A 22,500-nucleotide genomic window follows, 5' to 3' on the forward strand; every position below is an offset into this window, starting at 1 on the left:
AGATAGGCGCCAGCGCCCCCCGCGACCCCGAAAGGGAATAAGCGGTAGAAAGTGGATGGATGGACATATATGTATATATATATACATGTATATATACATATATATATGTGTATATATATATACATATATGTATATATATATACATATATATACATGTATATATACATATATATATATGTGTATATATATACATATATATATGTTTGTATGTATATATATACATATATATATGTATATATATACATATATACATGTGTTTATATATATACATATGTATATATATATATATACATATATATGTATGTGTTTATGTATATACATATGTATGTGTATATATGTATGTATATATATATGTATATATACACGTGTAATACAAACAGTAGATATATATACGTATGTGTTTATGTATAAATATATATACATGTGTATATGTATAGATATATATACTATATACACTATGTATGTGTGTATATATATACATATATATATACTGTATATATATATAATATATACACACTATATTGTCAAAAGTATTTGGCCACCTGCCTTGACTCACGTATGAACTTGAAGTGCCATCCCATTCATAACCCATCGGGTTCAATATGTCGGTCCACCTTTTGCAGCTATTACAGCTTCAACTCTTCTGGGAAGGCTGTCCACAAGGTTGCGGAGTGTGTTTAAAGGAATTTTCCACCATTCTTCCAAAAGCGCATTGGTGAGGTCACCCACTGATGTTGGTGGAGAAGGCCTGGCTCTAAGTCTCCGTTCTAATTCATCCCAAAGGTGTTTTATCGGGTTCAGGTCAGGACTCTGTGCAGGCCAGTCAAGTTCATTTACACCAGACTCTCATCCACTTTGCTTTGTGCACTGGTGCACAGTCGTGTTGGAAGAGGAAGGGACTCGCTCCAAACTTCCCACAAGGTTGGGAGCATGGAATTGTCCAAAAAGTTTTGGTATCCTGGAGCATTCAAAGTTTTTTTTACGGCAACTAAGGGGCCAAGCTCAACTCCTGAAAAACAACCTCATACCATAATTCCTCCTCTACCAAATTTCACCAACGGGACAATGCAGTCCGAAATGTAGCGTCCTGGCAACCACCAAACCCTAACTCGTCCATCAGATCGCCAGATGGAAAAGCGTGACTCATCACTCTAGAGTCCAGTGGCGACGTGCTTTACACCACTGCATCCCACGCTTTGCATTGGACTTTGTTATGTATGGCTTAGGTGCAGCTGCCCGGCCATGAAAACCCTGTGTACTGTACGTGGGCTAAGTGGAAGGTCACTTAAAATTTGAAGCTCTGTAGCAACTGACTGTGTAGAAAGTCTTTGCACTATGCGCTTCAGCATCTGCTGACCCCTCTCTCTCAGTTTACTTGGCTTACCACTTTGTGGCTGAGTTGCTGTTGCTCCCAAACTCTTCAATTTTCTTCTATTGACTTTGGAATATTTAGGAGCGAGGATATTTCACGACTAGATTTGTTACACAGGTGGCATCCTATGACAGTTCCATGCTGGAAATCACTGAGCTCCTGAGCATGGCCCATTCTTTCACAAATGTTTGTGGAAACAGTCTCCATGCCCTAAGTGATTGATTTTATACACCTGTGGCCGGGTGGCCAAATACTTTTAGCAGTATAGTGTAGGGGTTCGTGCATGCATCCATTACTCTATGGATGTCAGTGCATGGCCATGGATCTGTGGAAGGTAAGCCCAAACCCCTAGGAGCTACTGTTAAGATATGCGTTCCCTAGGAAATATATATATATACATATATATATATATATGTGTATATATATATATATATATATATATATATATATATATATATGTATATATATATATATATATATATATATATACATATATATGTGTATATATATATACATATATATATATATATATATATATATGTATATATATATGTATGTATATATATATACATCTATGTATGTGTGTGTGTCTATATATATGTATATATATAAATGTGTGTATATATATATATATGTATGTATTTGTATATATGTATGTATGTGTATATGTATATATATACATATGTATGTATGTGTATATATGTATATGTATGTATGTGTATATATATATATATACATATGTATATATATGTGTCTGTGTATTTATATATATATATATATGAGTGTATATGTATGTATATATGTGTGTGTGTGTATATATATATATGTGTGTGTATATGTATACATATATTTGTATACATACATATACATATATATGTATATATACACATATAAATGTATATTATATATAATGATATATGTGTGTGTGTGTATATATATTTGTGTATATATAATATATATATGTGTATATATACATATATATATTATATATACAATATATGTATGTATACATATATATACATATCCATATATATATATGTATACATACATATGTATGAAAAAAAATAAATATATATATATATATATATCCAAGTTGAAAAACTTATTCGTCTATGTACTGTACTGTAGAATCAACTAATAAAATTCTCAATAAATCAATCAATCAATAAGCCCTTTTTGTCTTGTTTCTTTTCATATTTTTTACTATAATTACTCCATCTGTATTTGTTGTTGTTTTCTTTCCTTGATGTTGAAAGTGCTTTGACTTCCGTATGAATTATAAATGTATGTTTGTTGTTCAATAAAAAAAACAATAACAAGTTGGAATTCCGACATTTGTGGAGAGCACGCGAAGGCATCACCATCCTCGCCCGGGGTTGAACGGCGTCACGTCACATGACGTCACAGGCTGGTAAAGAGAAATAAAGCAGCCAGTGCCCGTTTTAGCCGAGCGTCTCTGGACCTGGATCATGTGTGACGACGACCACCGTTAAAGTCGCCAGTATTTCCCGGAGGAAATTCAACATTTTGCATCGCTTTTTGTTGTCGTTTTAGCATCGGGGCAGCGGGAATGGCGTACGCGGGCACCACCAACACCACCACCACCACCGCTATGGCTACTTCTGTGGCGGCTGTTGTGGCCATGCTAGCCGTCGTCCTGAGCTCTTCTCCGGGTAACATTTTTGCTTTTAACCCGGTTAAAATGGTTATGTTGTATGTGGGGGTTTTAGGCCTCATGTCGTTGTTGTTGTTTTTTTTAAATACTGCTATTAAGTTATCATTGTGTCTTGTCTGAAGTATTTTAAATACATTACATTTTAGTTACGGTTTGTTTTTGACACTGTTACACCTTAATGCAAGGTAATAATAGCAGGGGTCAGCAACCTTTTTGAAACCAAGAGCTACTTCTTGGGTACTGATTCATGCCAAGGGCTACCAGTTTGATACACACTTAAATAAATTGCCAGGAATAGCCAGTTTGCTCAATTTACCTTTAATATATGTATATATATATATATATATATATATATATATATATATATATATATATATATATATATATATATATATATATATATATATATAATGGGTATTTCTGTCTCATTCTTTCTTTTTCTTTCTTTTCTTTTCTTAGTTTATTTTGAACATGACATACATACAACATTATACATCAGTTAAATTCATCATTTCGCAATACACAATACATCATGTCGGAAAAGGAGTAGGAAGAAGCAAAGCTTATTTAATCCTACCCCTTTTCCACTTCAGAGCGCCCACAATATATACAATTATTCAGTGACCTTCTTTACATCAAAATAGCAAAATGACATCTATGAGTGATTAACATAGCAGTTTTCTAACATGTACTTAATTATTTCAGTCATTATTAATATACTAAGATGAAGAATATCTTATTTTCAATAAGTTTGAAAGTGTTTCTCATAATACTTCTTCTTTGTACTTTGTAAGCACTATTAATTTAAACATCCTCTTAAACTGGCTCATATCAGTACAATGTTTAACTTCTTTACTTAATCCATTCCATAATTTAATTCCACATACTGATATGCTAAAAGTTTTAAGTGTTGTACGGGTACCTTAGATCTTCCTCTAAGGTTATATTTCTCCTCTTTAGTTGAGAAGAATTGTTGTACATTCTTTGGTAGCAGGTTATAATTTACTTTGTACATCAATTTAGCTGTTTGCAATTTTATCAAGTCATCGAGCTTTAATATTTTTGACTCAATTCATTCCGTCGTACATTTTTTCTCCTTTTACGGAAGGTTTTTTGTAGAGAATAAATGATGAAAAAATCACTTAATTGAACGGTTTAAAAGAGGAGAAAACAGGAAAAAAATGTAAATTAAATTTTGAAACATAGTTTATGTTCAATTTCGACTCTTTAAAATTCAAGATTCAACAGAAAACAATGAAGAAAAGAACTAGCTAATTCGAATCTTTTTGAAAAAATTAAAAAAAGAATTTGTGGAACATTATTAGTAATTTTTCCTGATTAAGATCAATTTTAGAATTTTGATGACATGTTTTAAATCGGTTAATATCCGATCTGCACTTTGTTAGAATATATAACAAATTGGACCAAGCTATATTTCTAACAAAGACAAATCATTATTCTAGATTTTCCAGAACAAAAATTTTAAAAGAAATTCAAAAGACTTTTCAATAAGATTTACATTTGGTTGTACAGATTTTCTAGATTTGCCAGAATATTTTTCTTTAATTCTAATCATAAGTTTGAAGAAATATTTCACAAATATTCTTCGTCAAAAAAACAGAAGCTAAAATGAAGGATTAAATTAAAATGTATTTATTATTCTTTACAATAAAAATGAAAAAAATACTTGAACTTGGCAACACTAAATTGGCCCTAGTGTGTGAATGTGAGTGTGAATCATCATCATCTTCCGCTTATCCGAGGTCGGGTCGCGGGGGCAACAGCCTAAGCAGGGAAACCCAGACTTCAGACTTGCAGCTCAGAGAGGAGTGAGTGTGAATGTTGTTTGTCTATCTGTGTTGGCCCTGCGATGAGGTGGCGACTTGTCCAGGGTGTACCCTGCCTTCCGCCCGATTGTAGCTGAGATAGACGCCAGCGCCCCCCGCAACCCCAAAAGGGAATAAGCGGTAGAAAATGGATGGATGGATGGGATGATTTAAATTGTCAGGAAAGAAGAGGAAGGAATTTAAAAATGTAAAAATCATTTTTAAGGTTGTATTTTTTCTCTAAAATTGTCTTTCTGAAGGTTATAAGAAGCAAAGTAAAAATAATAAATGAATTTATTTAAACAAGTGAAGACCAAGTCTTTAAAATATTTTCTTGGATTTTCAAATTGTATTTGAGTTTTGTCTCTCTTAAAATTAAAAATGTCGAGCAAAGCGAGACCATCTTGCTAGTAAATAAATACACTTTTTAAAAATAGAGGCAGCTCACTGGTAAGTGCTGCTATTTGAGCTATTTTTAGAACAGGCCAGTGGGCGACTCATCTGGTCCTTACGGTTGACCTGGTGGCCGCGGGCACCGCGTTGGTGACCTCTGATAATACAATAATTCCGTCGTCTAGTTAGCTGGCTATTTAAAGACGATATAGCTCGGTTGGCAGAGCGGCCGGGCCAGCAACTTGAGGGTTCCAGGTTCGAAGCCTTCCGCCATCCTTGGGCAAGACACTTTACCCACCTGCTCCCAGTGCCACCCACACTGGTTTAAAGGCCTACTGAAATTAGATTTTCTTATTTAAACGGGGATAGCAGGTCCATTCTATGTGTCATACTTGATCATTTCGCGATATTGCCATATTTTTGCTGAAAGGATTTAGTAGAGAGCATCGATGATAAAGTTCACAACTTTTGGTCGCTAATAAAAAAGCCTTGCCTTTACTGGAAGTAGCAGACGATGTGCACGTGACGTTACGGGTTGTGGAGCTCCTGACATCCTCACATTGTTTACAATCATGGCCACCAGCAGCAAGAGCGTTTTGGACCGAGAAAGCGACGATTTCCCCATTAATTTGAGCGAGGATGGAAGATTTGTGGATGAGGAAAGTGAGAGTGAAGGACTAGAAGAAAAAAAAAAGACTCTACAGTGGGAGCGATTCAGATGTTATTAGAAAAATTTACTCGGATAATTCTGGAAAATCCCTTCTCTGTTTATTGTGTTACTAGTGTTTTAGTGAGATTATATGGTCGTACCTGTACAACCTGAAGGTCGGCCCCGCACCTTTCTTCAGCACCAGTCGACGGGTGGTGGCGATGTCCATCTCTGCCCTTTGCAAGATACGCTATTCGAAACACGATCTTTTGAAATGATCGCTGCATAATACACTGTACTTTGTGTCTGTGGTCCAATCCAACCGTGTTTGCTTGACATCTCTGTTCCATAGTAAAGCTTCACTGTCATCTTTCGGGAATGTAAACAATGAAACACCGTCTGTGTTTGTGTTGCTAAAGGCGGCCGCAATACACTGCTTCCCGCCTACAGCTTTCTTCTTTGACGTCTCCATTATTCATTAAACAAATTGCGAAACACAGAAGTCCATAATACTGTGGAATTATGAGATGAAAATAGACTACTCATAGCTGTGAACGGTGCTGGAACAAAATGTCCTCTACAATGTGTGACATCACGCGCACGCGTCGTCATACCGCGACGTTTTAGCATGATATGTCCGTGCGAAATTTAAAATTGCAATTTAGTTAACTAAAACGGCCGTATTGGCATGTGTTGCAATGTTAAAATGTCATCATTGTTATATAAACTATCAGACTGCGTGGTCGGTAGTAGTGGGTTTCAGTAGGCCTTTAAATGTAACTTAGATATTGGGTTTAACTATGTAAAGGGTAGGCAACACAAAATTTTGAAAGAGCCATATTGGACCAAAAATACACAAAAAAAATTCGATCTGGAGCCGTAAAAAACTCAAAGCCTTATATAAGTCTTATAATGAAGGCAACACATGATGTAAGTGACTATATTAGCCTACTATCAAAGGCTGGCGCAAATCTTCGTTGACAGAAATGTTGTGTTTTGTTTTTTATTCTACACATTTTTGCAACATTGGAAAACATTAGTAAAATGGAGGCTTCTCAGATGGTGCAATACCTTGCAGTCATGGATTGACCAAATATGCCTGATCAGCACTCCAGCAAATCAATGAAATCAACAAAGGTCACTTTTGTGCATTCACGCACAGTATAAAACGTTTGGTGGACAAAATGAGACAAAGAAGGAGTGGCATATAACTTTACAAAAAACTTCTGTGGCGGCATCGGAAAAAGTTACAAACTATGATGGGTTCAAGGATCGTTGACATTAGTAGGACAAAACGGTGCTTTCCAAAAACCCTCATCAGTGAAGCATGTGTAATATAAACAGCGGGATTTCTAACAATTAGGAAGGTTTGTGTCATGTTTGTTCTCCATATATTTTTTTCTTCATCTTTTTCCATTTTTACACATCTCTGAAAGAGGTCCAGGGAGCCACTAGGAAGGCGCTAAAGAGGCTATAGAGCCACGGGTTGCTGACCCCTGAACTATGTAAATAAAAGTGCTTAGAGTCACTAGAGAAAAGCGCTATATAAATATAATTCACACACACACGATAGTTATCTAAAGTCTTGTTAGCATCTAAGTCATTGGTGTCAAAGTCATCTTAGATCGGGGGCCACATGGAGAAAAATCCACTCCCGAGTGAAATCACGGCACGATAATTTAAAAATAACGACAGTTTCGCATTGTTTTCATTATTTGAAAATAGGACAAGTACATTCTGAATCGTACAAATAATAATGTTGTTGGGTTTTCTTTTTACGATTACCTGTTGCGGTTAATAGTATATATACTTTTTTGTCATTATCCATCCATCCATTTTCTATCAATCATCCATCCATCTTCCTCCGCTTATCCGAGGTCGGGTTGCGGGGGCGGCAGCCTAAGCAGGGAAGCCCAGACTTTCCTCTCTCCAGCCACTTCGTCTAGCTCTTCCCGGGGGATCCCGAGGCGTTCCTAAGCCAGCCGGGAGACATAGTCTTCCCAATGTGTCCCGTGGCCTCCTACCGGTCGGACGTGCCCTAAACAACTCCCTAGGGAGGCGTTCAGGTGGCATCCTGACCAGATCAATCGATGTTTATTTATATAGCCCTGAATCACAAGTCTCTCAAAGGGCTGCACAAGCCACAACAACATCCTCTGTTCAGATCCCGCTTAAGGGCAAGGAAAAACTCACAACCCTGTGGGATGTCAATAGGATTGACTATGAGAAACCTTGGAGAGGACCGCAGATGTAGTTTGTTCCTTTTCCTCGACTGATATACTAACCATCATGTGGTTAATTTTGTACATACAGTATGTAGCATCATCTACAAAGATACAAATAATTGCTCTTGCGACATCTAGTGGACACATTTAGAACAGCAGTTTCTTTCATTCAAAAATTTTAATTTTTACACTTGGCAAACTCATCCCGCTGGGTCGGATAAAACCTGTTCTCAGGGCTTATCCGGCCCCCGGGCCGTATGTTTGACACCCCTGAGCTTAAGTGTTTTGGTTGCTTTATCTTCACGTGCCGAACAACAACAGCTGACGATATCGTGTAAAAATCAATTTCCTGTTAGCATATTTACGTTTGAATAACATGTTATTGTAAATAACAAAAGTAATAATCAGGCATGACTAATCGCTCATTTTCGATGGTATTTTAAATATCAGAGTGCAGACTATAGTGCCAAAAGTATTTGGCCACCTGCCTTGACTCACATATGAACTTGAAGTGCCATCCCATTCCTGACCCATAGGGTTCAATATGATGTCGGTCCATCTTTTGCAGCTATTACAGCTTTAACTCTTCTGTGAAGGCTGTCCACAATGTTGCGGAGTGTGTTCATAGGAATTTTCCACCATTTAGTCACACACTGATGTTGGTCGAGAAGGCCTGGTTCTCAATCTCCGTTCTAATTCCATCCCAAAGGTGTTCTATCGAGTTCAGGTCAGGATTCTGTGCAGGCCAGTCAAGTTCATCCACACCAGACTCTGTCATCCATATCTTTATGCACCTTGTTTGGTGCACTGGTGCACAGTCATGTTGGAAGAGGAAGGGGCCCGCTCCAAACTGTTCGCACGAGATCGGGAACATGGAATTGTCCAAAATGTTTTGGTGTCAGGAAGCATGCAAGGTTCCTTTCACTGGAACTAAGGAGCCAAGCCCATCTCCTGAAAAACAACCCCACACCATAAATCCTCCTCTACCAAATTTCACTAACGGGACAATGCGGTCCGAAATGTAGCGTTGTCGTGGCAACCTCCAAACCCAGACTCGTCCATCAGATTGCCAGATGGAAAAGCGTGATTCATCACTCCAGAGAAAGCGTCTCCACTGTCCTAGAGTCCAGTGGCGAGGTGCTTTACACCACTGCGTCCGACGCTTTGCATTGGACTTGGTGATGTATGGCTTAGATACAGCTGCCCGGCCATGGAAACCCATTCCATGAAGCTCTCTGCGTACTGTACGTGGGCTAATTGGAAGGTCACATAAAGTTTGGAGCTCTGTAGCAACTGACTGATTTTTGACATAACCGACCAGCTCTAGCATCAACTTAATTTGAGACTGTAAAGATTGCGTTATCTAGTTTTTGGTGTATTTATCCATCCATCCATCCATCATCTTCCGCTTATCCGAGGTCGGGTCGCGGGGGCAGCAGCCTAAGCAGGGAAGCCCAGACTTCCCTCTCCCCAGCCACTTCGTCTAGCTCTTCCCGGGGGATCCCGAGGCGATCCCAGGCCAGCCGGGAGACATAGTCTTCCCAACGTGTCCTGGGTCTTCCCCGTGGCCTCCTACCGGCTGGACGTGCCCTAAACACCTCCCTAGGGAGGCGTTCGGGTGGCATCCTGACCAGATGCCCGAACCACCTCATCTGGCTCCTCTCGATGTGGAGGAGCAGCGGCTTTACTTTGAGTTTCTCCCGGATGGCAGAGCTTCTCACCCTATCTCTAAGGGAGAGCACCGCCACCCGGCGGAGGAAACTCATTTCGGCCGCTTGTACCCGTGATCTTATCCTTTCGGTCATAACCCAAAGCTCATGACCATAGGTGAGGATGGGAACGTAGATCGATCAGTAAATTGAGAGCTTTGCCTTCCGGCTCAGCTCCTTCTTCCCCACAACGGATCGATACAACGTTCGCATTACTGAAGACGCCGCACCGATCCGCCTGTCAATCTCACGATCCACTCTTCCCCCACTCGTGAACAAGACTCCTAGGTACTTGAACTCCTCCACTTGGGGCAGGGTCTCCTCCCCAACCCGGAGATGGCACTCCACCCTTTTCCGGGCGAGAACCATGGACTCGGACTTGGAGGTGCTGATTCTCATTCCGGTCGCTTCACACTCGGCTGCGAACCGATCCAGCGAGAGCTGAAGATCCCGGCCAGATGAAGCCATCAGGACCACATCATCTGCAAAAAGCAGAGACCCAATCCCGCGGCCACCAAACCGGAACCCCTCAACGCCTTGACTGTGCCTAGAAATTCTGTCCATAAAAGTTACGAACAGAATCGGTGACAAAAGACCGCCTTGGCGGAGTCCAACCCTCACTGGAAATGTGTTCGACTTACTGCCAGCAATGCGGACCAAGCTCTGACACTGATCATACAGGGAGCGGACCGCCACAATAAGACAGTCCGGTACCCCATACTCTCTGAGCACTCCCCACAGGACTTCCCGAGGGACACGGTCGAATGCCTTCTCCAAGTCCACAAAGCACATGTAGACTGGTTGGACAAACTCCCATGCACCCTCAAGAACCCTGCCGAGTATAGAGCTGGTCCACAGTTCCACGACCAGGACGAAAACCACACTGTTCCTCCTGGATCCGAGGTTCGACTATCCGGCGTAGCCTCCTCTCCAGTACACCTGAATAAACCTTACCGGGAAGGCTGAGGTGTATTTAATCAGACGCAAAAATAGGACAATAATAATGATAATAAACATGTCACATTTATGTTTTGTTGCAGTGAGCGCCAACGAGGACTGCCTGTGGTACGTGGACAAGAACGGCACCTGGCACAACGGCTTCGACTGCCCGCTCGTCACTTTCTGCTGTGGAAACTGCCAGCGGCGTTACTGCTGCCTGGACGCCTTCAAGATGATCACTGAGCGCGAGCAGAAGCGTTGCATGCTCTTCCAGTTCAGGTTGGTGCAAGAGCACGAGTGTATCTCGGGCTTGGATGTAATAGTTATTCCAAGTTCTTCTCTGCGCCTGCATGAATGGGTGTAAGTAACACAGGCGTGGACTTTGTGGAGTATTTTGAGTCTTTACATTTCTAGTATGAAAAATCGCCGTCAGGAAGAACAGTCGCGGTATTTATATGACATGTCGACACTGCGCATGTGCTAATACGCATGTTGTGTTGACGTTATGGATTACTTTGAGTTTTAAAGTACCGGTAGAGTGGAAAAACGAATTTTTGTTTCATCTGACCTAACGTGGACAAAGATAAGACCTTCTGGAGGAAAGTTCTGTGGTCAGATGAGACAAAAATGGAGCTGTTTGGCCACAATAACCAGCAATATGTTTGGAGGATAAAAAGTGAGGCCTTTAAAGGGGGATAGCAGGTCCATTCTATGTGTCATACTTGATCATTTTGCGATATTGCCATATTTTTGCTGAAAGGATTTAGTAGAGAAGTGAAGTGAAGTGAATTATATTTATATAGCGCTTTTCTCTTGTGACTCAAAGCGCTTTACATAGTGAAACCCAATATCTAAGTTACAATTAAACCAGTGTGGGTGGCACCGGGAGCAGGTGGGTGAAGTGTCTTGCCCAAGGACACAACGGCAGTGACTAGGATGGCGGAAGCGGGAATCGAACCTGCAACCCTCAAGTTGCTGGCACGGCCTCTCTACCAACCGAGCTATGCCGGAACAGGGGTCACCAACCTTTTTAAATGGGTAAATAAATGGGTTGTATTTCTATAGCGCTTTTCTACCTTCAAGGTACTCAAAGCGCTTTGACACTACTTCCACATTTACCCATTCACACACACATTCACACACTGATGGAGGGAGCTGCCATGCAAGGCGCTAACCAGCACCCATCAGGAGCAAGGGTGAAGGGTCTTTCTCAGGACACAACGGACGTGACGATGTTGGTACTAGGCGGGGATTGAATCAGGGACCCTCGGGTTGCGCATGGCCACTCTTCCAACTGCGCCACGCCGAGAGCTACTTCTTGGGTACTGATAATGCGAAGGGCTACCAGTTTGATACACACTTAAATAAATTGCTATAAAAAGCCAATTTGCTCAATTTACTTTTAATAAATAAATCTATATATATTTAAAAAATGGGTTTTTCTGTCTGTCATTCCGTCGTACATTTTTTTTTCCTCTTATGGAAGGTTTTATGTAGAGAAAAAATTATGAAAAAAACACTTAATTGAACAGTTTAAAAGATGAGAAAACACAAAAAAATTGAAAATTAAATTTTGAAACAGTTTATCTTCAATTTCGACTCTTTAAAATTCAAAATACAACCGAAGAAAAGAAGATAAAAACTAGCTAATTAGAATCTTTTTGAAAAAAATTTAAAAAAGAATTTATGGAAGATCATTAGTCATTTTTCCTGATAAAGATTAATTTTAGGATTTTGATGATATGTTTTAAATAGGTTAAAGTCCAATCTGCACCTTGTTAGAAAATATAACAAATTGAACCAAGCTATATTATTAACAAAGACAAATCATTATTTCTTCTAGATTTTCCAGAATTTTTTTTTTAAATAAATTCAAAAGACTTTGAAATAAGATTTAAATTTAATTCTACAGATTTTCTAGATTTGCCAGAATAATTTTTTTGAATTTAAATCATAAATTAGTTTGAAGAAATATTTCACAAATATTCTCCGTCGCAAAAACAGAAGCTAAAATGAAGAATTGAATTAAAATTTATTTATTATTCTTTACAATTAAAAAAAATAATTTACTTGAACATTGATTTAAATTGTCAGGAGAGAAGAGGAAGGAATTTAGAAGGTAAGTGTTTTTAAAAATCCTAAAATCATTTTTAAGGTTGTACTTTTTCTCTAAAATTGTCTTTCTAAAAGTTATAAGAAGCAAAGTAAAAAAAATGTATGAATTTATTTGAAAAAGTGAAGACCAAGTCTTTAAAATATTTTAATGGATTTTCAAATTCTATTTGAGTTTTGTCTCTCTTAGAATTAAAAATGTCGAGCAAAGCGAGACCAGCTTGCTAGCAAATAATTAAAATTTCAAAAATAGAGGCAGCTCACTGGTAAGTGCGGCTATTTGAGCTATTTTTAAAACAGGCCAGCGGGCGACTCATCTGGTCCTTACGGGCTACCTGTTGCCCGCGGGCACCGCGTTGGTGACCCCTGGTATAGAACACCGACGATAAAGTTCGCAGCTTTTGGTCGCTAATAAAAAAGCCCTGCCTTTACTGGAAGTATGTGCGCGTGATGTCACGAGTTGCAGGGCTCCACACATATTCACATTGTTTATAATGGGAGCCACCAGCAGTAAGAGCAATTCAGACCGAGAAAGCAAAAATTTCCCCATTAATTTGAGCGAGGATGAAAGATTCGTGAATTAGGATATTGATAGTGAAGGACTAGAGAAAAAAAAAAAAAGTGACGGATCCGGGCGGCGGCAGTGTGAGCGTTTCAGATGTAATTAGACACATTTACTAGGATGATTCTGGAAGATCCCTTATCTGCTTATTGTTTTATTAGTGTTTTAGTGAGATTGTAAAGACATACCTCGAGGTCGGATGGCTGCGGTGAACACGCAGTGTCTCAGAGAGAAGCCAAGGAGCCAAGCTAACAGCTGCCTTTTCAGACAGCTTCTGCAGGACGACAAATAATCCAATGATGTCTCCGGTAAGATATATATCACAATTTTTCCATCCAAAAACATGCTGGTTGACGTAGAGAAAACATGTTCGCTTGACCGCTCTGCTTCACAACAAACAAAGAAACACCGCCTGTGTCTCGGTGCTAAAGACAGCTGCAATCCACCAACAGCATTGTTCTTTATAGTCTCCATTATTAAATGAACAAATTGCAAAAGATTCAGCAACACAGATGTCCAAAATACTGTGTAATTATGCGGTTAAAGCCGACGACTTTTAGCCGCTAGTGGTGCAGCGTTAATATTTCCTGACAGTCCGTGACGTCACGCGTACGCGTCATCATTCCGCAACGTTTTCAACAAGAAACTCGCGGGAAATTTAAAATTGCAATTTAGTAAACTAAAAAGGCCGTATTGGCATGTGTTGCAATGTTAATATTTCATCATTGATATATAAACTATCAGACTGCGTGGTCGGTAGTAGTGGGTTTCAGTAGGCCTTTAATCCTAGGAAGACCACGCCTACAGTCAAACATGGTGGTGGTAGTATTATGCTTTGGGCCTGTTTTGCTGGCTTTAAATGGGACAAAGAAAAAGGAGGATTACCTCCAAATTCTTCAGGACCCAACCTAAAATCATCAACCTGGAGGTTGGGTCTTGGGCGCAGTTGCCAACAGGACAATGACTCCAAACACACGTCAAAAGTGGTAAAGGAATGGCTAAACCAGGATATATTGCGTCCCGGAAGAGTTGGTGCTGCGAGGGGTTCTTAGTATTTGTTCTGTTGTGTTCATGTTGTTATGATGCGGATGTTCTCCCGAAATGTTTGTCATTCTTGTTTGGTGTGGGTTCACAGTGTGGCGCATATTTGTAACAATGTGTTAAAGTTGTTTATACGGCCAACCTCAGTGTGACCTGTATGGCTGTTGACCAAGTATGCCTTGCATTCACTTGTGTGTGTGAAAAGTTGAGATATTATGTCAGGGGTAGGGAACCTATGGCTCTCGAGCCAGATGTGGCTCTTTTGATGACTGCATCTGGCTCTCAGATATCAATCAATCTTAGCTGATGTTGCTTAACACGATAAGTAATTAATAATTCCGCCGGTAATCACAGTGTTAAAAATAACGTTCAAAATATAAAACATTCTCATGCATTTTAATCCATCCATCCGTTTCTACCGCACTTGTTCAAGAAGTCGCATTAATGGTAAAGAGTATTTTATTTATTATTGGTTAACTTCAGAATAACAATGTTATTCAAAAGAATAAGAGATGCACGCATTTAGTTGTTAGGAGGCATAGAATTCTCTTGTGGGACGACACTGTACAAGGGTACAGGTCTACGGGTTTCTCCACATTGAGCTAAATTGAATCCAGTCTCTGTTGAATTCCTTGCTTCTTGTCTGTTTAATACATGTCATCAGTGTTTGAACCTGACAGTTGTATTCAGTGTTAAAAATGTTATATCGCTCTCACGGAAATACATTTTGAAATATTTGGCTTTCATGGCTCTCTCAGCCAAAAAGGTTCCCAACCCCTGTTTTATGTGATTGGGCCGGCACGCAAAGGCAGTGCCTTTTAAGGTTTATTAACGCTCTGTACTTTTCCCTACGTCCGTGTACCACTCTGTACAGCGGCGTTTCAAAAAGTCATAAATTTTACTTTTTTTAAAACCAATACCGATAAATTCCCGTTTTACATGTTAAAGCATTTATCGGCCGATAATATCGGCAGTCCGATATTATCGGGCATCTCTAGTAAGAAGCATAATTTATATGCTGCCATGGAGGCGAAGATTGTGGAGGAATATTATCCGCTGGCAACGTGTTGGTTTGCTTGTCTCTGTCAAATTAGATGGACACAGCTTGAAATGTCTTAACATGCATTAATACCATAATAACGACCGTATCAAAAGTTTTATCGTCGGCCAAATGTATATAATTTATATCATATATCAGGGGTGCCCATTACGTCGATCGCGATTGACTGGTCGATCTCGGAGGGGGTGTCAGTCGATCTCAAGCCAGGCATTAAAAAATAGACATAAAAATGAGCAATCATCAATCATACCAAGACTTCACTTTCGTCAGTTGTTTGACATTCTCGGCACCCGAGGATCTTGTGAGATGACGCTGGCTGCTGCGAGCTCATATTTAAGAAAAAAATCACTAACAGGGCGGACGCAGAGAAACACATTTTATTTCTAGAGACTCCGTACCTACTGTCAAAACTCTAAAGACCGACAGCACAGTTCCTGTCTTCACCATAAAAGACCTGTTTCATCCTGCCTGTGCTAACAAAATAAGAGTCTCAGAAAGCTAGCGTGCACAAGCTAGCAAGCTACGGAGTTTGATGCCAATGTATTTCTCCCCCGCCCTCAGCGACCGCTTTCTCACTTGCTTGCCCATCCGCACACTCACTGACGTCACTCACCTGCTGCCAGACATTAAAGGGCCACACATATGCTACTCTCATAACAAAGTGTTTAAAAACGAGTATGCAAGTTGGACAAATGAGATGCCAAATCCAACCACTTTCATGTGGTATTGGACAGAAAGGAGGACTTTTTTTTTTCCTCCATTTGAAAATGCGGACGTTATCAGCACCACTGTCTAATTCCAATCAATGCAAGTCATCAGAATCAAATACACCAACTTATATTCTTGTCTTCATGAAAGAAAGGAATCTATGTGTGTTAAACATGCTTGTATTATCATTAAACACCATTAACTTGTTAACAAAAATGTCTCTTTCATAAATAAATAAATATAAATTATAAATAGGAATGAGGTAGATCTCCTCGACTTGGTCAATTGAAAAGTAGCTCGCCTGCAGAAAAAGTGTGAGCGCCCCTGATATATATGATTGTGAACGATAGGATAAATTCACCATATAACGACCGTATCAAAAGCTCTATCGTCAGTCAAATGTATATAATTTATAATGTATACTGCGCAACCCTAGGGTGAACTAACTTTTTTTAGATTCAGGCACATCCCGACTGAAGCAAAGCTGGTCTGCATGCTGTCTATCCAATGTGAGGATTTGCTGGCTTTTTCATCAATATTATATAATTGTCAATTTAATCTCTTTGGGATTTGCACTGCTGGAATGAAACAAGCAGTAGCTCTGAGCCGGAGAGACTCACTTCACCATCTCATTTTTTGCAAAGGAAATGGAAAATCAGCAACAGTAAATAGTAAGGGTGTAACGGTACACAAAAATTTCGGTCCGGTACGTACCTCGGTTTAGAGGTCACGGTTCGGTTCATTTTCAGTACAGTAAGAAAACAACAAAATACAAATTTTTTGGTTATTTATTTACCAAATTTGTAAACAATGGCATAACATACATATACACACAGGGTCCATTGCCAAGGTTAATGTGGTCAACATATATAAAATAAAAACTAAATAAGATTAGGCTCAGAATGGTTTTTTTAACAAAACCTTTCTACTAGTGCTTTTTTTGATAGATTGATTGATTGATTGATTGAGACTTTTATTAGTAGATTGCACAGTACAGTACATATTCCGTACAATTGACCACAGAATGCAAACACCCCAATAAGTTTATTAAACTTTTTTACGTTCGGCGCGAAATTTAAAATTGCAATTTATTAAACTAACCCGGCCGTATTGGATTGTGTTGCAATGTTAAGATTTCATCATTGATGTATAAACAATCAGACTGCTTGGTCGGTAGTAGTGGGTTTCAGTAGGCCTTTAACACTATTACAGATATGCGCCACACTGTCAACCCACACCAAACAAAAATGACAAACAAATTTCGGGAGAACATCCGCACCGTAACACAACATAAACACAACAGAACAAATACTTAGAATCCCTTGCAGCACTAACTCTTCCGGGACGCTACAATATTTACGGTGTATATAATTTACCAGTATTTATGTTGTGTACAATGTGTATTTACAATATGTTGTAAAAAGGAAATTTCATATTATTTGGAAGCTCGTCTTGTATTTGACTTTGTTTATAGGGTTAGGCGCAATAAGTGTTCAACTTCAGCCTAAACCCTTTCGGTCTGCAACATTTTTTATTTTTATTTTATGAATGTACAATACGAAGGTCCTGCAGTCCTGGGTTCAAATCCAGGCTCGGGATCTTTCTGTGTGGAGTTTGCATGTTCTCCCCGTGAATGCGTGGGTTCCCTCCGGGTACTCCGGCTTCCTCCCACTTCCAAAGACATGCACCTGGGGATAGGTTGATTGGCAACACTAAATTGGCCCTAGTGTGTGAATGTGAGTGTGAATGTTGTCTGTCTATCTGTGTTGGCCCTGCGATGAGGTGGCGACTTGTCCAGGGTGTACTCCGCCCTCCGCCCGATTGTAGCTGAGATAGGCGCCAGCGCCCCCCACGACCCCGAAAGGGAATAAGCGGTACAAAATGGATGGATGAATGTACAACTGTTTGTTTATGAATGTGCATCTGTTTGTTTATGTAAAACTGTTTGTTTATTTTGTGGACCATTGACCGAAGAAATAATAAACTAACTAAAGTAAACTAAATATACACACCCCGCCCCCCACACCCTCATCTCCCAAATTCGGAGGTCTCAAGGTTGGCAAGTATGGTCCAGGGACATACTTCCTGAGTTTATAAACATAATCAAACTTAAAGGCCTACTGAAACCCACCGACCACGCAATCTGATAGTTTATATATCAATGATGAAATTTTAACATTGCAACACATGCCAATACGGCCGGTTTAGTTTACCAAATTGCAATTTTAAATTTCCCGTGAAGTATCCTGTTGAAAACGTCGCGGAATGATGACGCGTGTGCGTGACATCACTGGTTGTAACGAACATGTTCATCCAGCCCGATCCAAGCTATAAGTAATCTGCTTTAATCGCATAATTACACAGATGTCCAGAATACTGGACATCTGTGTTGCTGAATCTTTCGCAATTTGTTCAATTAATAATGGAGAAGTCAAAGAAGAAAGATTTAGGTGGGAAGCGTTGTATTGCAGCTGCCTTTAGCAACACAAACACAGCCGGTGTTTCCTTGTTTACATTCCCGAAGGTGAAGCTTTACTATGGAACAGAGCGGTCAAGCGAACATGGTTCTTTACCACATGTCAACCGGCAGGTTTCGGTGAGAAAATTGTGCTAATAAGTCGGCTCTTACTGTAGACATGAGCGGAGCTTGCGTCCTCCTGCAGCTGCGGACTATTACCTCCTCCCACCGGAGACACTGGCGGTCACCACACCCGTGGCCCTACCCCGCCGACTTTCAGGTACCATATAACTCTCACTAAAACACTAGTAACACAATAAGCAGATAAGGGATTTTCCAGAATGATCCTGGTAAATGTGTCTAATAACATCTGAATCGCTCCCACTGCCCTCGCCTTTTTTTTTTTTCTTCTATTTCTTCACTCTCACTTTCCTCATCCACGAACCTTTCATCCTCACTCAAATCAATGGGGAAATCGTCACCTTCTCGGTCCTAATTGCGCTCGCAACTGGTGGCTATGATTATAAGCAATGGGAGGAGCTCCACAACCCGTGACATCACGCGCACATCGTCTGCTACTTCCGGTACAGGCAAAGCTTTTTTAGTAGCGACCAAAATTTGCGAACTTTATCGTCGATGTTCTCTACTAAATCCTTTCAGCAAAAATATGGCAATATCGCGAAATGATCAAGTAAGAAAATCTCATTTCAGTAGGTCTTTAAACAAAAATAAAGATTTTGTGATGCTAAAAAATATTTTAGAGGCCGTATAGTACCGAATATGATTCATTAGTATTGAGGTACTATACTATACTGTACAACCCTAGTAGCCATATTGGTTTGCTGGCCCACTTTTTCATTTGCTTCCGTTCAAAAGTCACGTGACGGAATACACCCTATGGCAGTGATGCGGAAACATGGCAGCACAAAGTCCTCCGTCATCATAGACCAAAATGCAACTTATTTCGTCCAGCGTGAGATGCTTTTTTTGTACTAGTAATCGTCTCTTTGCAGCCCGACTACGTTAGCTGGCATCGCCTCGTCCATCCTGCTCTTCGTGGCCATCATTGCCACCATGGTGTGCTGCTTCATGTGCTCCTGCTGCTACCTCTACCAGAGACGACTGCAGAGGGGAAGGACTCCTTATGACCGTAAGACCTTTTTTAGTTATCCTCAACCTCATGAAAGCTCTCGATGTCCTTTTACGATTCAACCTGAACCTCCACAGCCCAGGGGATCCCAATGGCGAGCTACCCTGTGGAGCCAATGTATGACGCTTATGGAAAACCACTGGGACCGACTGACTATGCACATGCAGGCTATCCTATGGCCCCCCAGTACCCAGGCATGGCTTCCCAGTACCCCATGATGCAGCCTGGACCTTATCCACCTCCTTCTATGGATCCTGCATACAACCAGCGTAATGATACTGTATTTATTCATAGAGTCATTCGCTGCAGAGAGTACCAGGCATCTAGTAAGGGGAAGACATTATTTTTTTATAGACTTAGACATCCTTTTTATTGTCATTCAAATTTGAACTTTACAGTACAGATAAGAACAAAATTTAGTTGCATTAGCTCTTGGTAGTGCAGGATAAAAAATCAATAAGGTGCAGATATACCGGTAAATAAATAGATGACTGTACAGATATATATATTGCACTTTTGCATATGCATCCACGTTTATGTATGTATGTTATATTGTCTATATCAGGGGTCACCAACGCGGTGCCCGCGGGCACCAGGTCGCCCGTAAGGACTAAAAAGTAGCTCAAATAGCAGCACTTACCAATGAGCTGCCTCTATTTTTTAAATTTTGTTTATTTACTAGCAAGCTGGTCTTGCTTTGCTCGACATTTTTAATTCTAAGAGAAACAAAACTCAAATAGATTTTGAAAATCCAAGAAAATATTTTAAAGACTTGGTCTTCACTTGTTTAAATAAATGCATTTAATTGTTTTTACTTTGCTTCTTATAACTTTCAGAAAGACAATTTTAGAGAAAAAATACAACCTTATAAATTATTTTAGGGTTTCTAAACACATATACCTTTTTACCTTTTAAATTATTTCCTCTTTCCTGACAATTTAAATCAATGTTCAGGTAAATTTATATTTTTCATTGTAAAGAATAGTAAATAGATTTTAATTTAATTCTTCATTTTAGCTTCTGTTTTTTCGACGAAGAATATTTGTGAAACATTTCTTCAAACTTATGATTAAAATAAAAAAATCTGAAGAACCAAATATAAATCTTATTTCAAAGTCGTTTGAATTTCTTTTAAAATGTTTGTTCTGGAAAATCTAGAAAAAATAATGATTTGTCTTTGTTAGAAATATAGCTTGGTCCAATTTGTTACATATTCTAACAAAGTGCAGATTGGATTTTAACCTATTTAAAACATGTCATCAAAATTCTAAAATTAATCTTAATCAGGAAAAATTACTAATGATGTTCCCTAAATTATTATTTTTTTCATTTTTTCAAAAAGATTCGAATTAGCTGGTTTTTCTCTTCTTTTTTTTCGGTAGAATTTTGAATTTTAAAGAGTCGAAATTGAAGATAAACTATGTTTCAAAATGTAATTTTAATTTTTTTCGTGTTTTCTCTTTTAAACCGTTCAATTAACTGTTTTTTTCATCATTTATTCTCTACAAAAAAACCTTCTGTAGAAGGAAAAAAAATGTACAACGGAATGACAGACAGAAATACCCATTATTTTTTTAAATATTTATCTGTTTCTATATATATTTATTCTGAGAAATCATTCAGATGATCAGTGTTTCAACAAAGATAAAAAACATTAATTATTAATAATAACATAGAGTTAAAGGTAAATTGAGCAAATTGGCTATTTCTGGCAATTTATTTAAGTGTGTATCAAACTGGTAGCCCTTCGCATTAATCAGTACCCAAGAAGTAGCTCTTGGTTTCAAAAAGGTTGGTGACCCCTGGTCTATATGATTCCAGTGAGTTAATCCATTTTGGGGGGGGGGAATTGAGGGGATTATTATGATGCGCTCAGGAGTCTTACGGCCTGAGGGAAGAAGCTGTTACAGAACTTGGAGGTTCTGCTACGGAGGCTGCGGAACCTTTTTCTAGAGTCCGGCAGTGAAAACAGTCCTTGGTGGGGGTGGGAGGAGTTCCTGCAGATTTTCTGAGCCCTGGTCAGGCAGCGGCTTTTTGCGATCTCCTGGTACTATTATATTGTTACTAATTTATAGAAAGTCGTAATTTATATGAAAATCAAGTAATAACATTATAAAAATGTATGTATTTTATTAAGAAAAATGTTAAAGTTGTACTGCAATAAAGTCTTAAAGTTTACACATTTTTTGCCAAATAATACAACGATTTTCAGAATTATTTGTACAATAATTAATTTCTGATATAATACAAAAAAAATCTGAACATTAAAAAAAAATTCCCCAGTCTACATTAAAAATGTTATCAGAAAAAGATCGAAATCAGGAGTGAAGTTGAAACATTATGTGAAAGTTTAAAAATGTTTGCCTCTGTTTTGACTCTAATACATTTGTAATAAAATAGATGAAATGTTCCTTTTTTGGGTGGCCAGAACATATTTGGAAATGTACTAAATAAGATGGAAATCAAGAGTAAAGTTGGCACATTACGTGGAAAATATCATAAATTATGAGACTAAAATAGGAATTACGTTATGTGACTAGAAAATGTAGTTAGGTGTTGTTTTTTTTTTTAAAACTATTTTTTCAATATACATAACAAATTGGAAGCATTGCATATTAAAG

At 38.9% G+C, this 22,500-nt stretch overlaps 1 protein-coding gene across 1 annotated transcript in view; it reads left to right on the top strand.

Moving 5' to 3' along the window:
• The first annotated feature begins 2,757 nt into the window (after positions 1-2,757).
• Positions 2,758-22,500, top strand: part of shisa4 (shisa family member 4) — a 20,053-nt gene continuing 310 nt past the window's right edge. Inside the window, exons 1-4 of the mRNA XM_061889194.1 lie at positions 2,758-3,045; positions 10,890-11,067; positions 19,743-19,879; positions 19,957-20,148. Of these exons, the coding sequence (XP_061745178.1) occupies positions 2,943-3,045; positions 10,890-11,067; positions 19,743-19,879; positions 19,957-20,148 (610 nt within the window). The 5' untranslated portion in view covers positions 2,758-2,942. The remainder of the gene's footprint in view (positions 3,046-10,889; positions 11,068-19,742; positions 19,880-19,956; positions 20,149-22,500) is intronic.

The sequence above is a fragment of the Nerophis ophidion genome, linkage group LG02 (assembly GCF_033978795.1).
Source record: "Nerophis ophidion isolate RoL-2023_Sa linkage group LG02, RoL_Noph_v1.0, whole genome shotgun sequence".
Classification (NCBI taxonomy): Eukaryota; Metazoa; Chordata; class Actinopteri; order Syngnathiformes; family Syngnathidae; genus Nerophis; species Nerophis ophidion.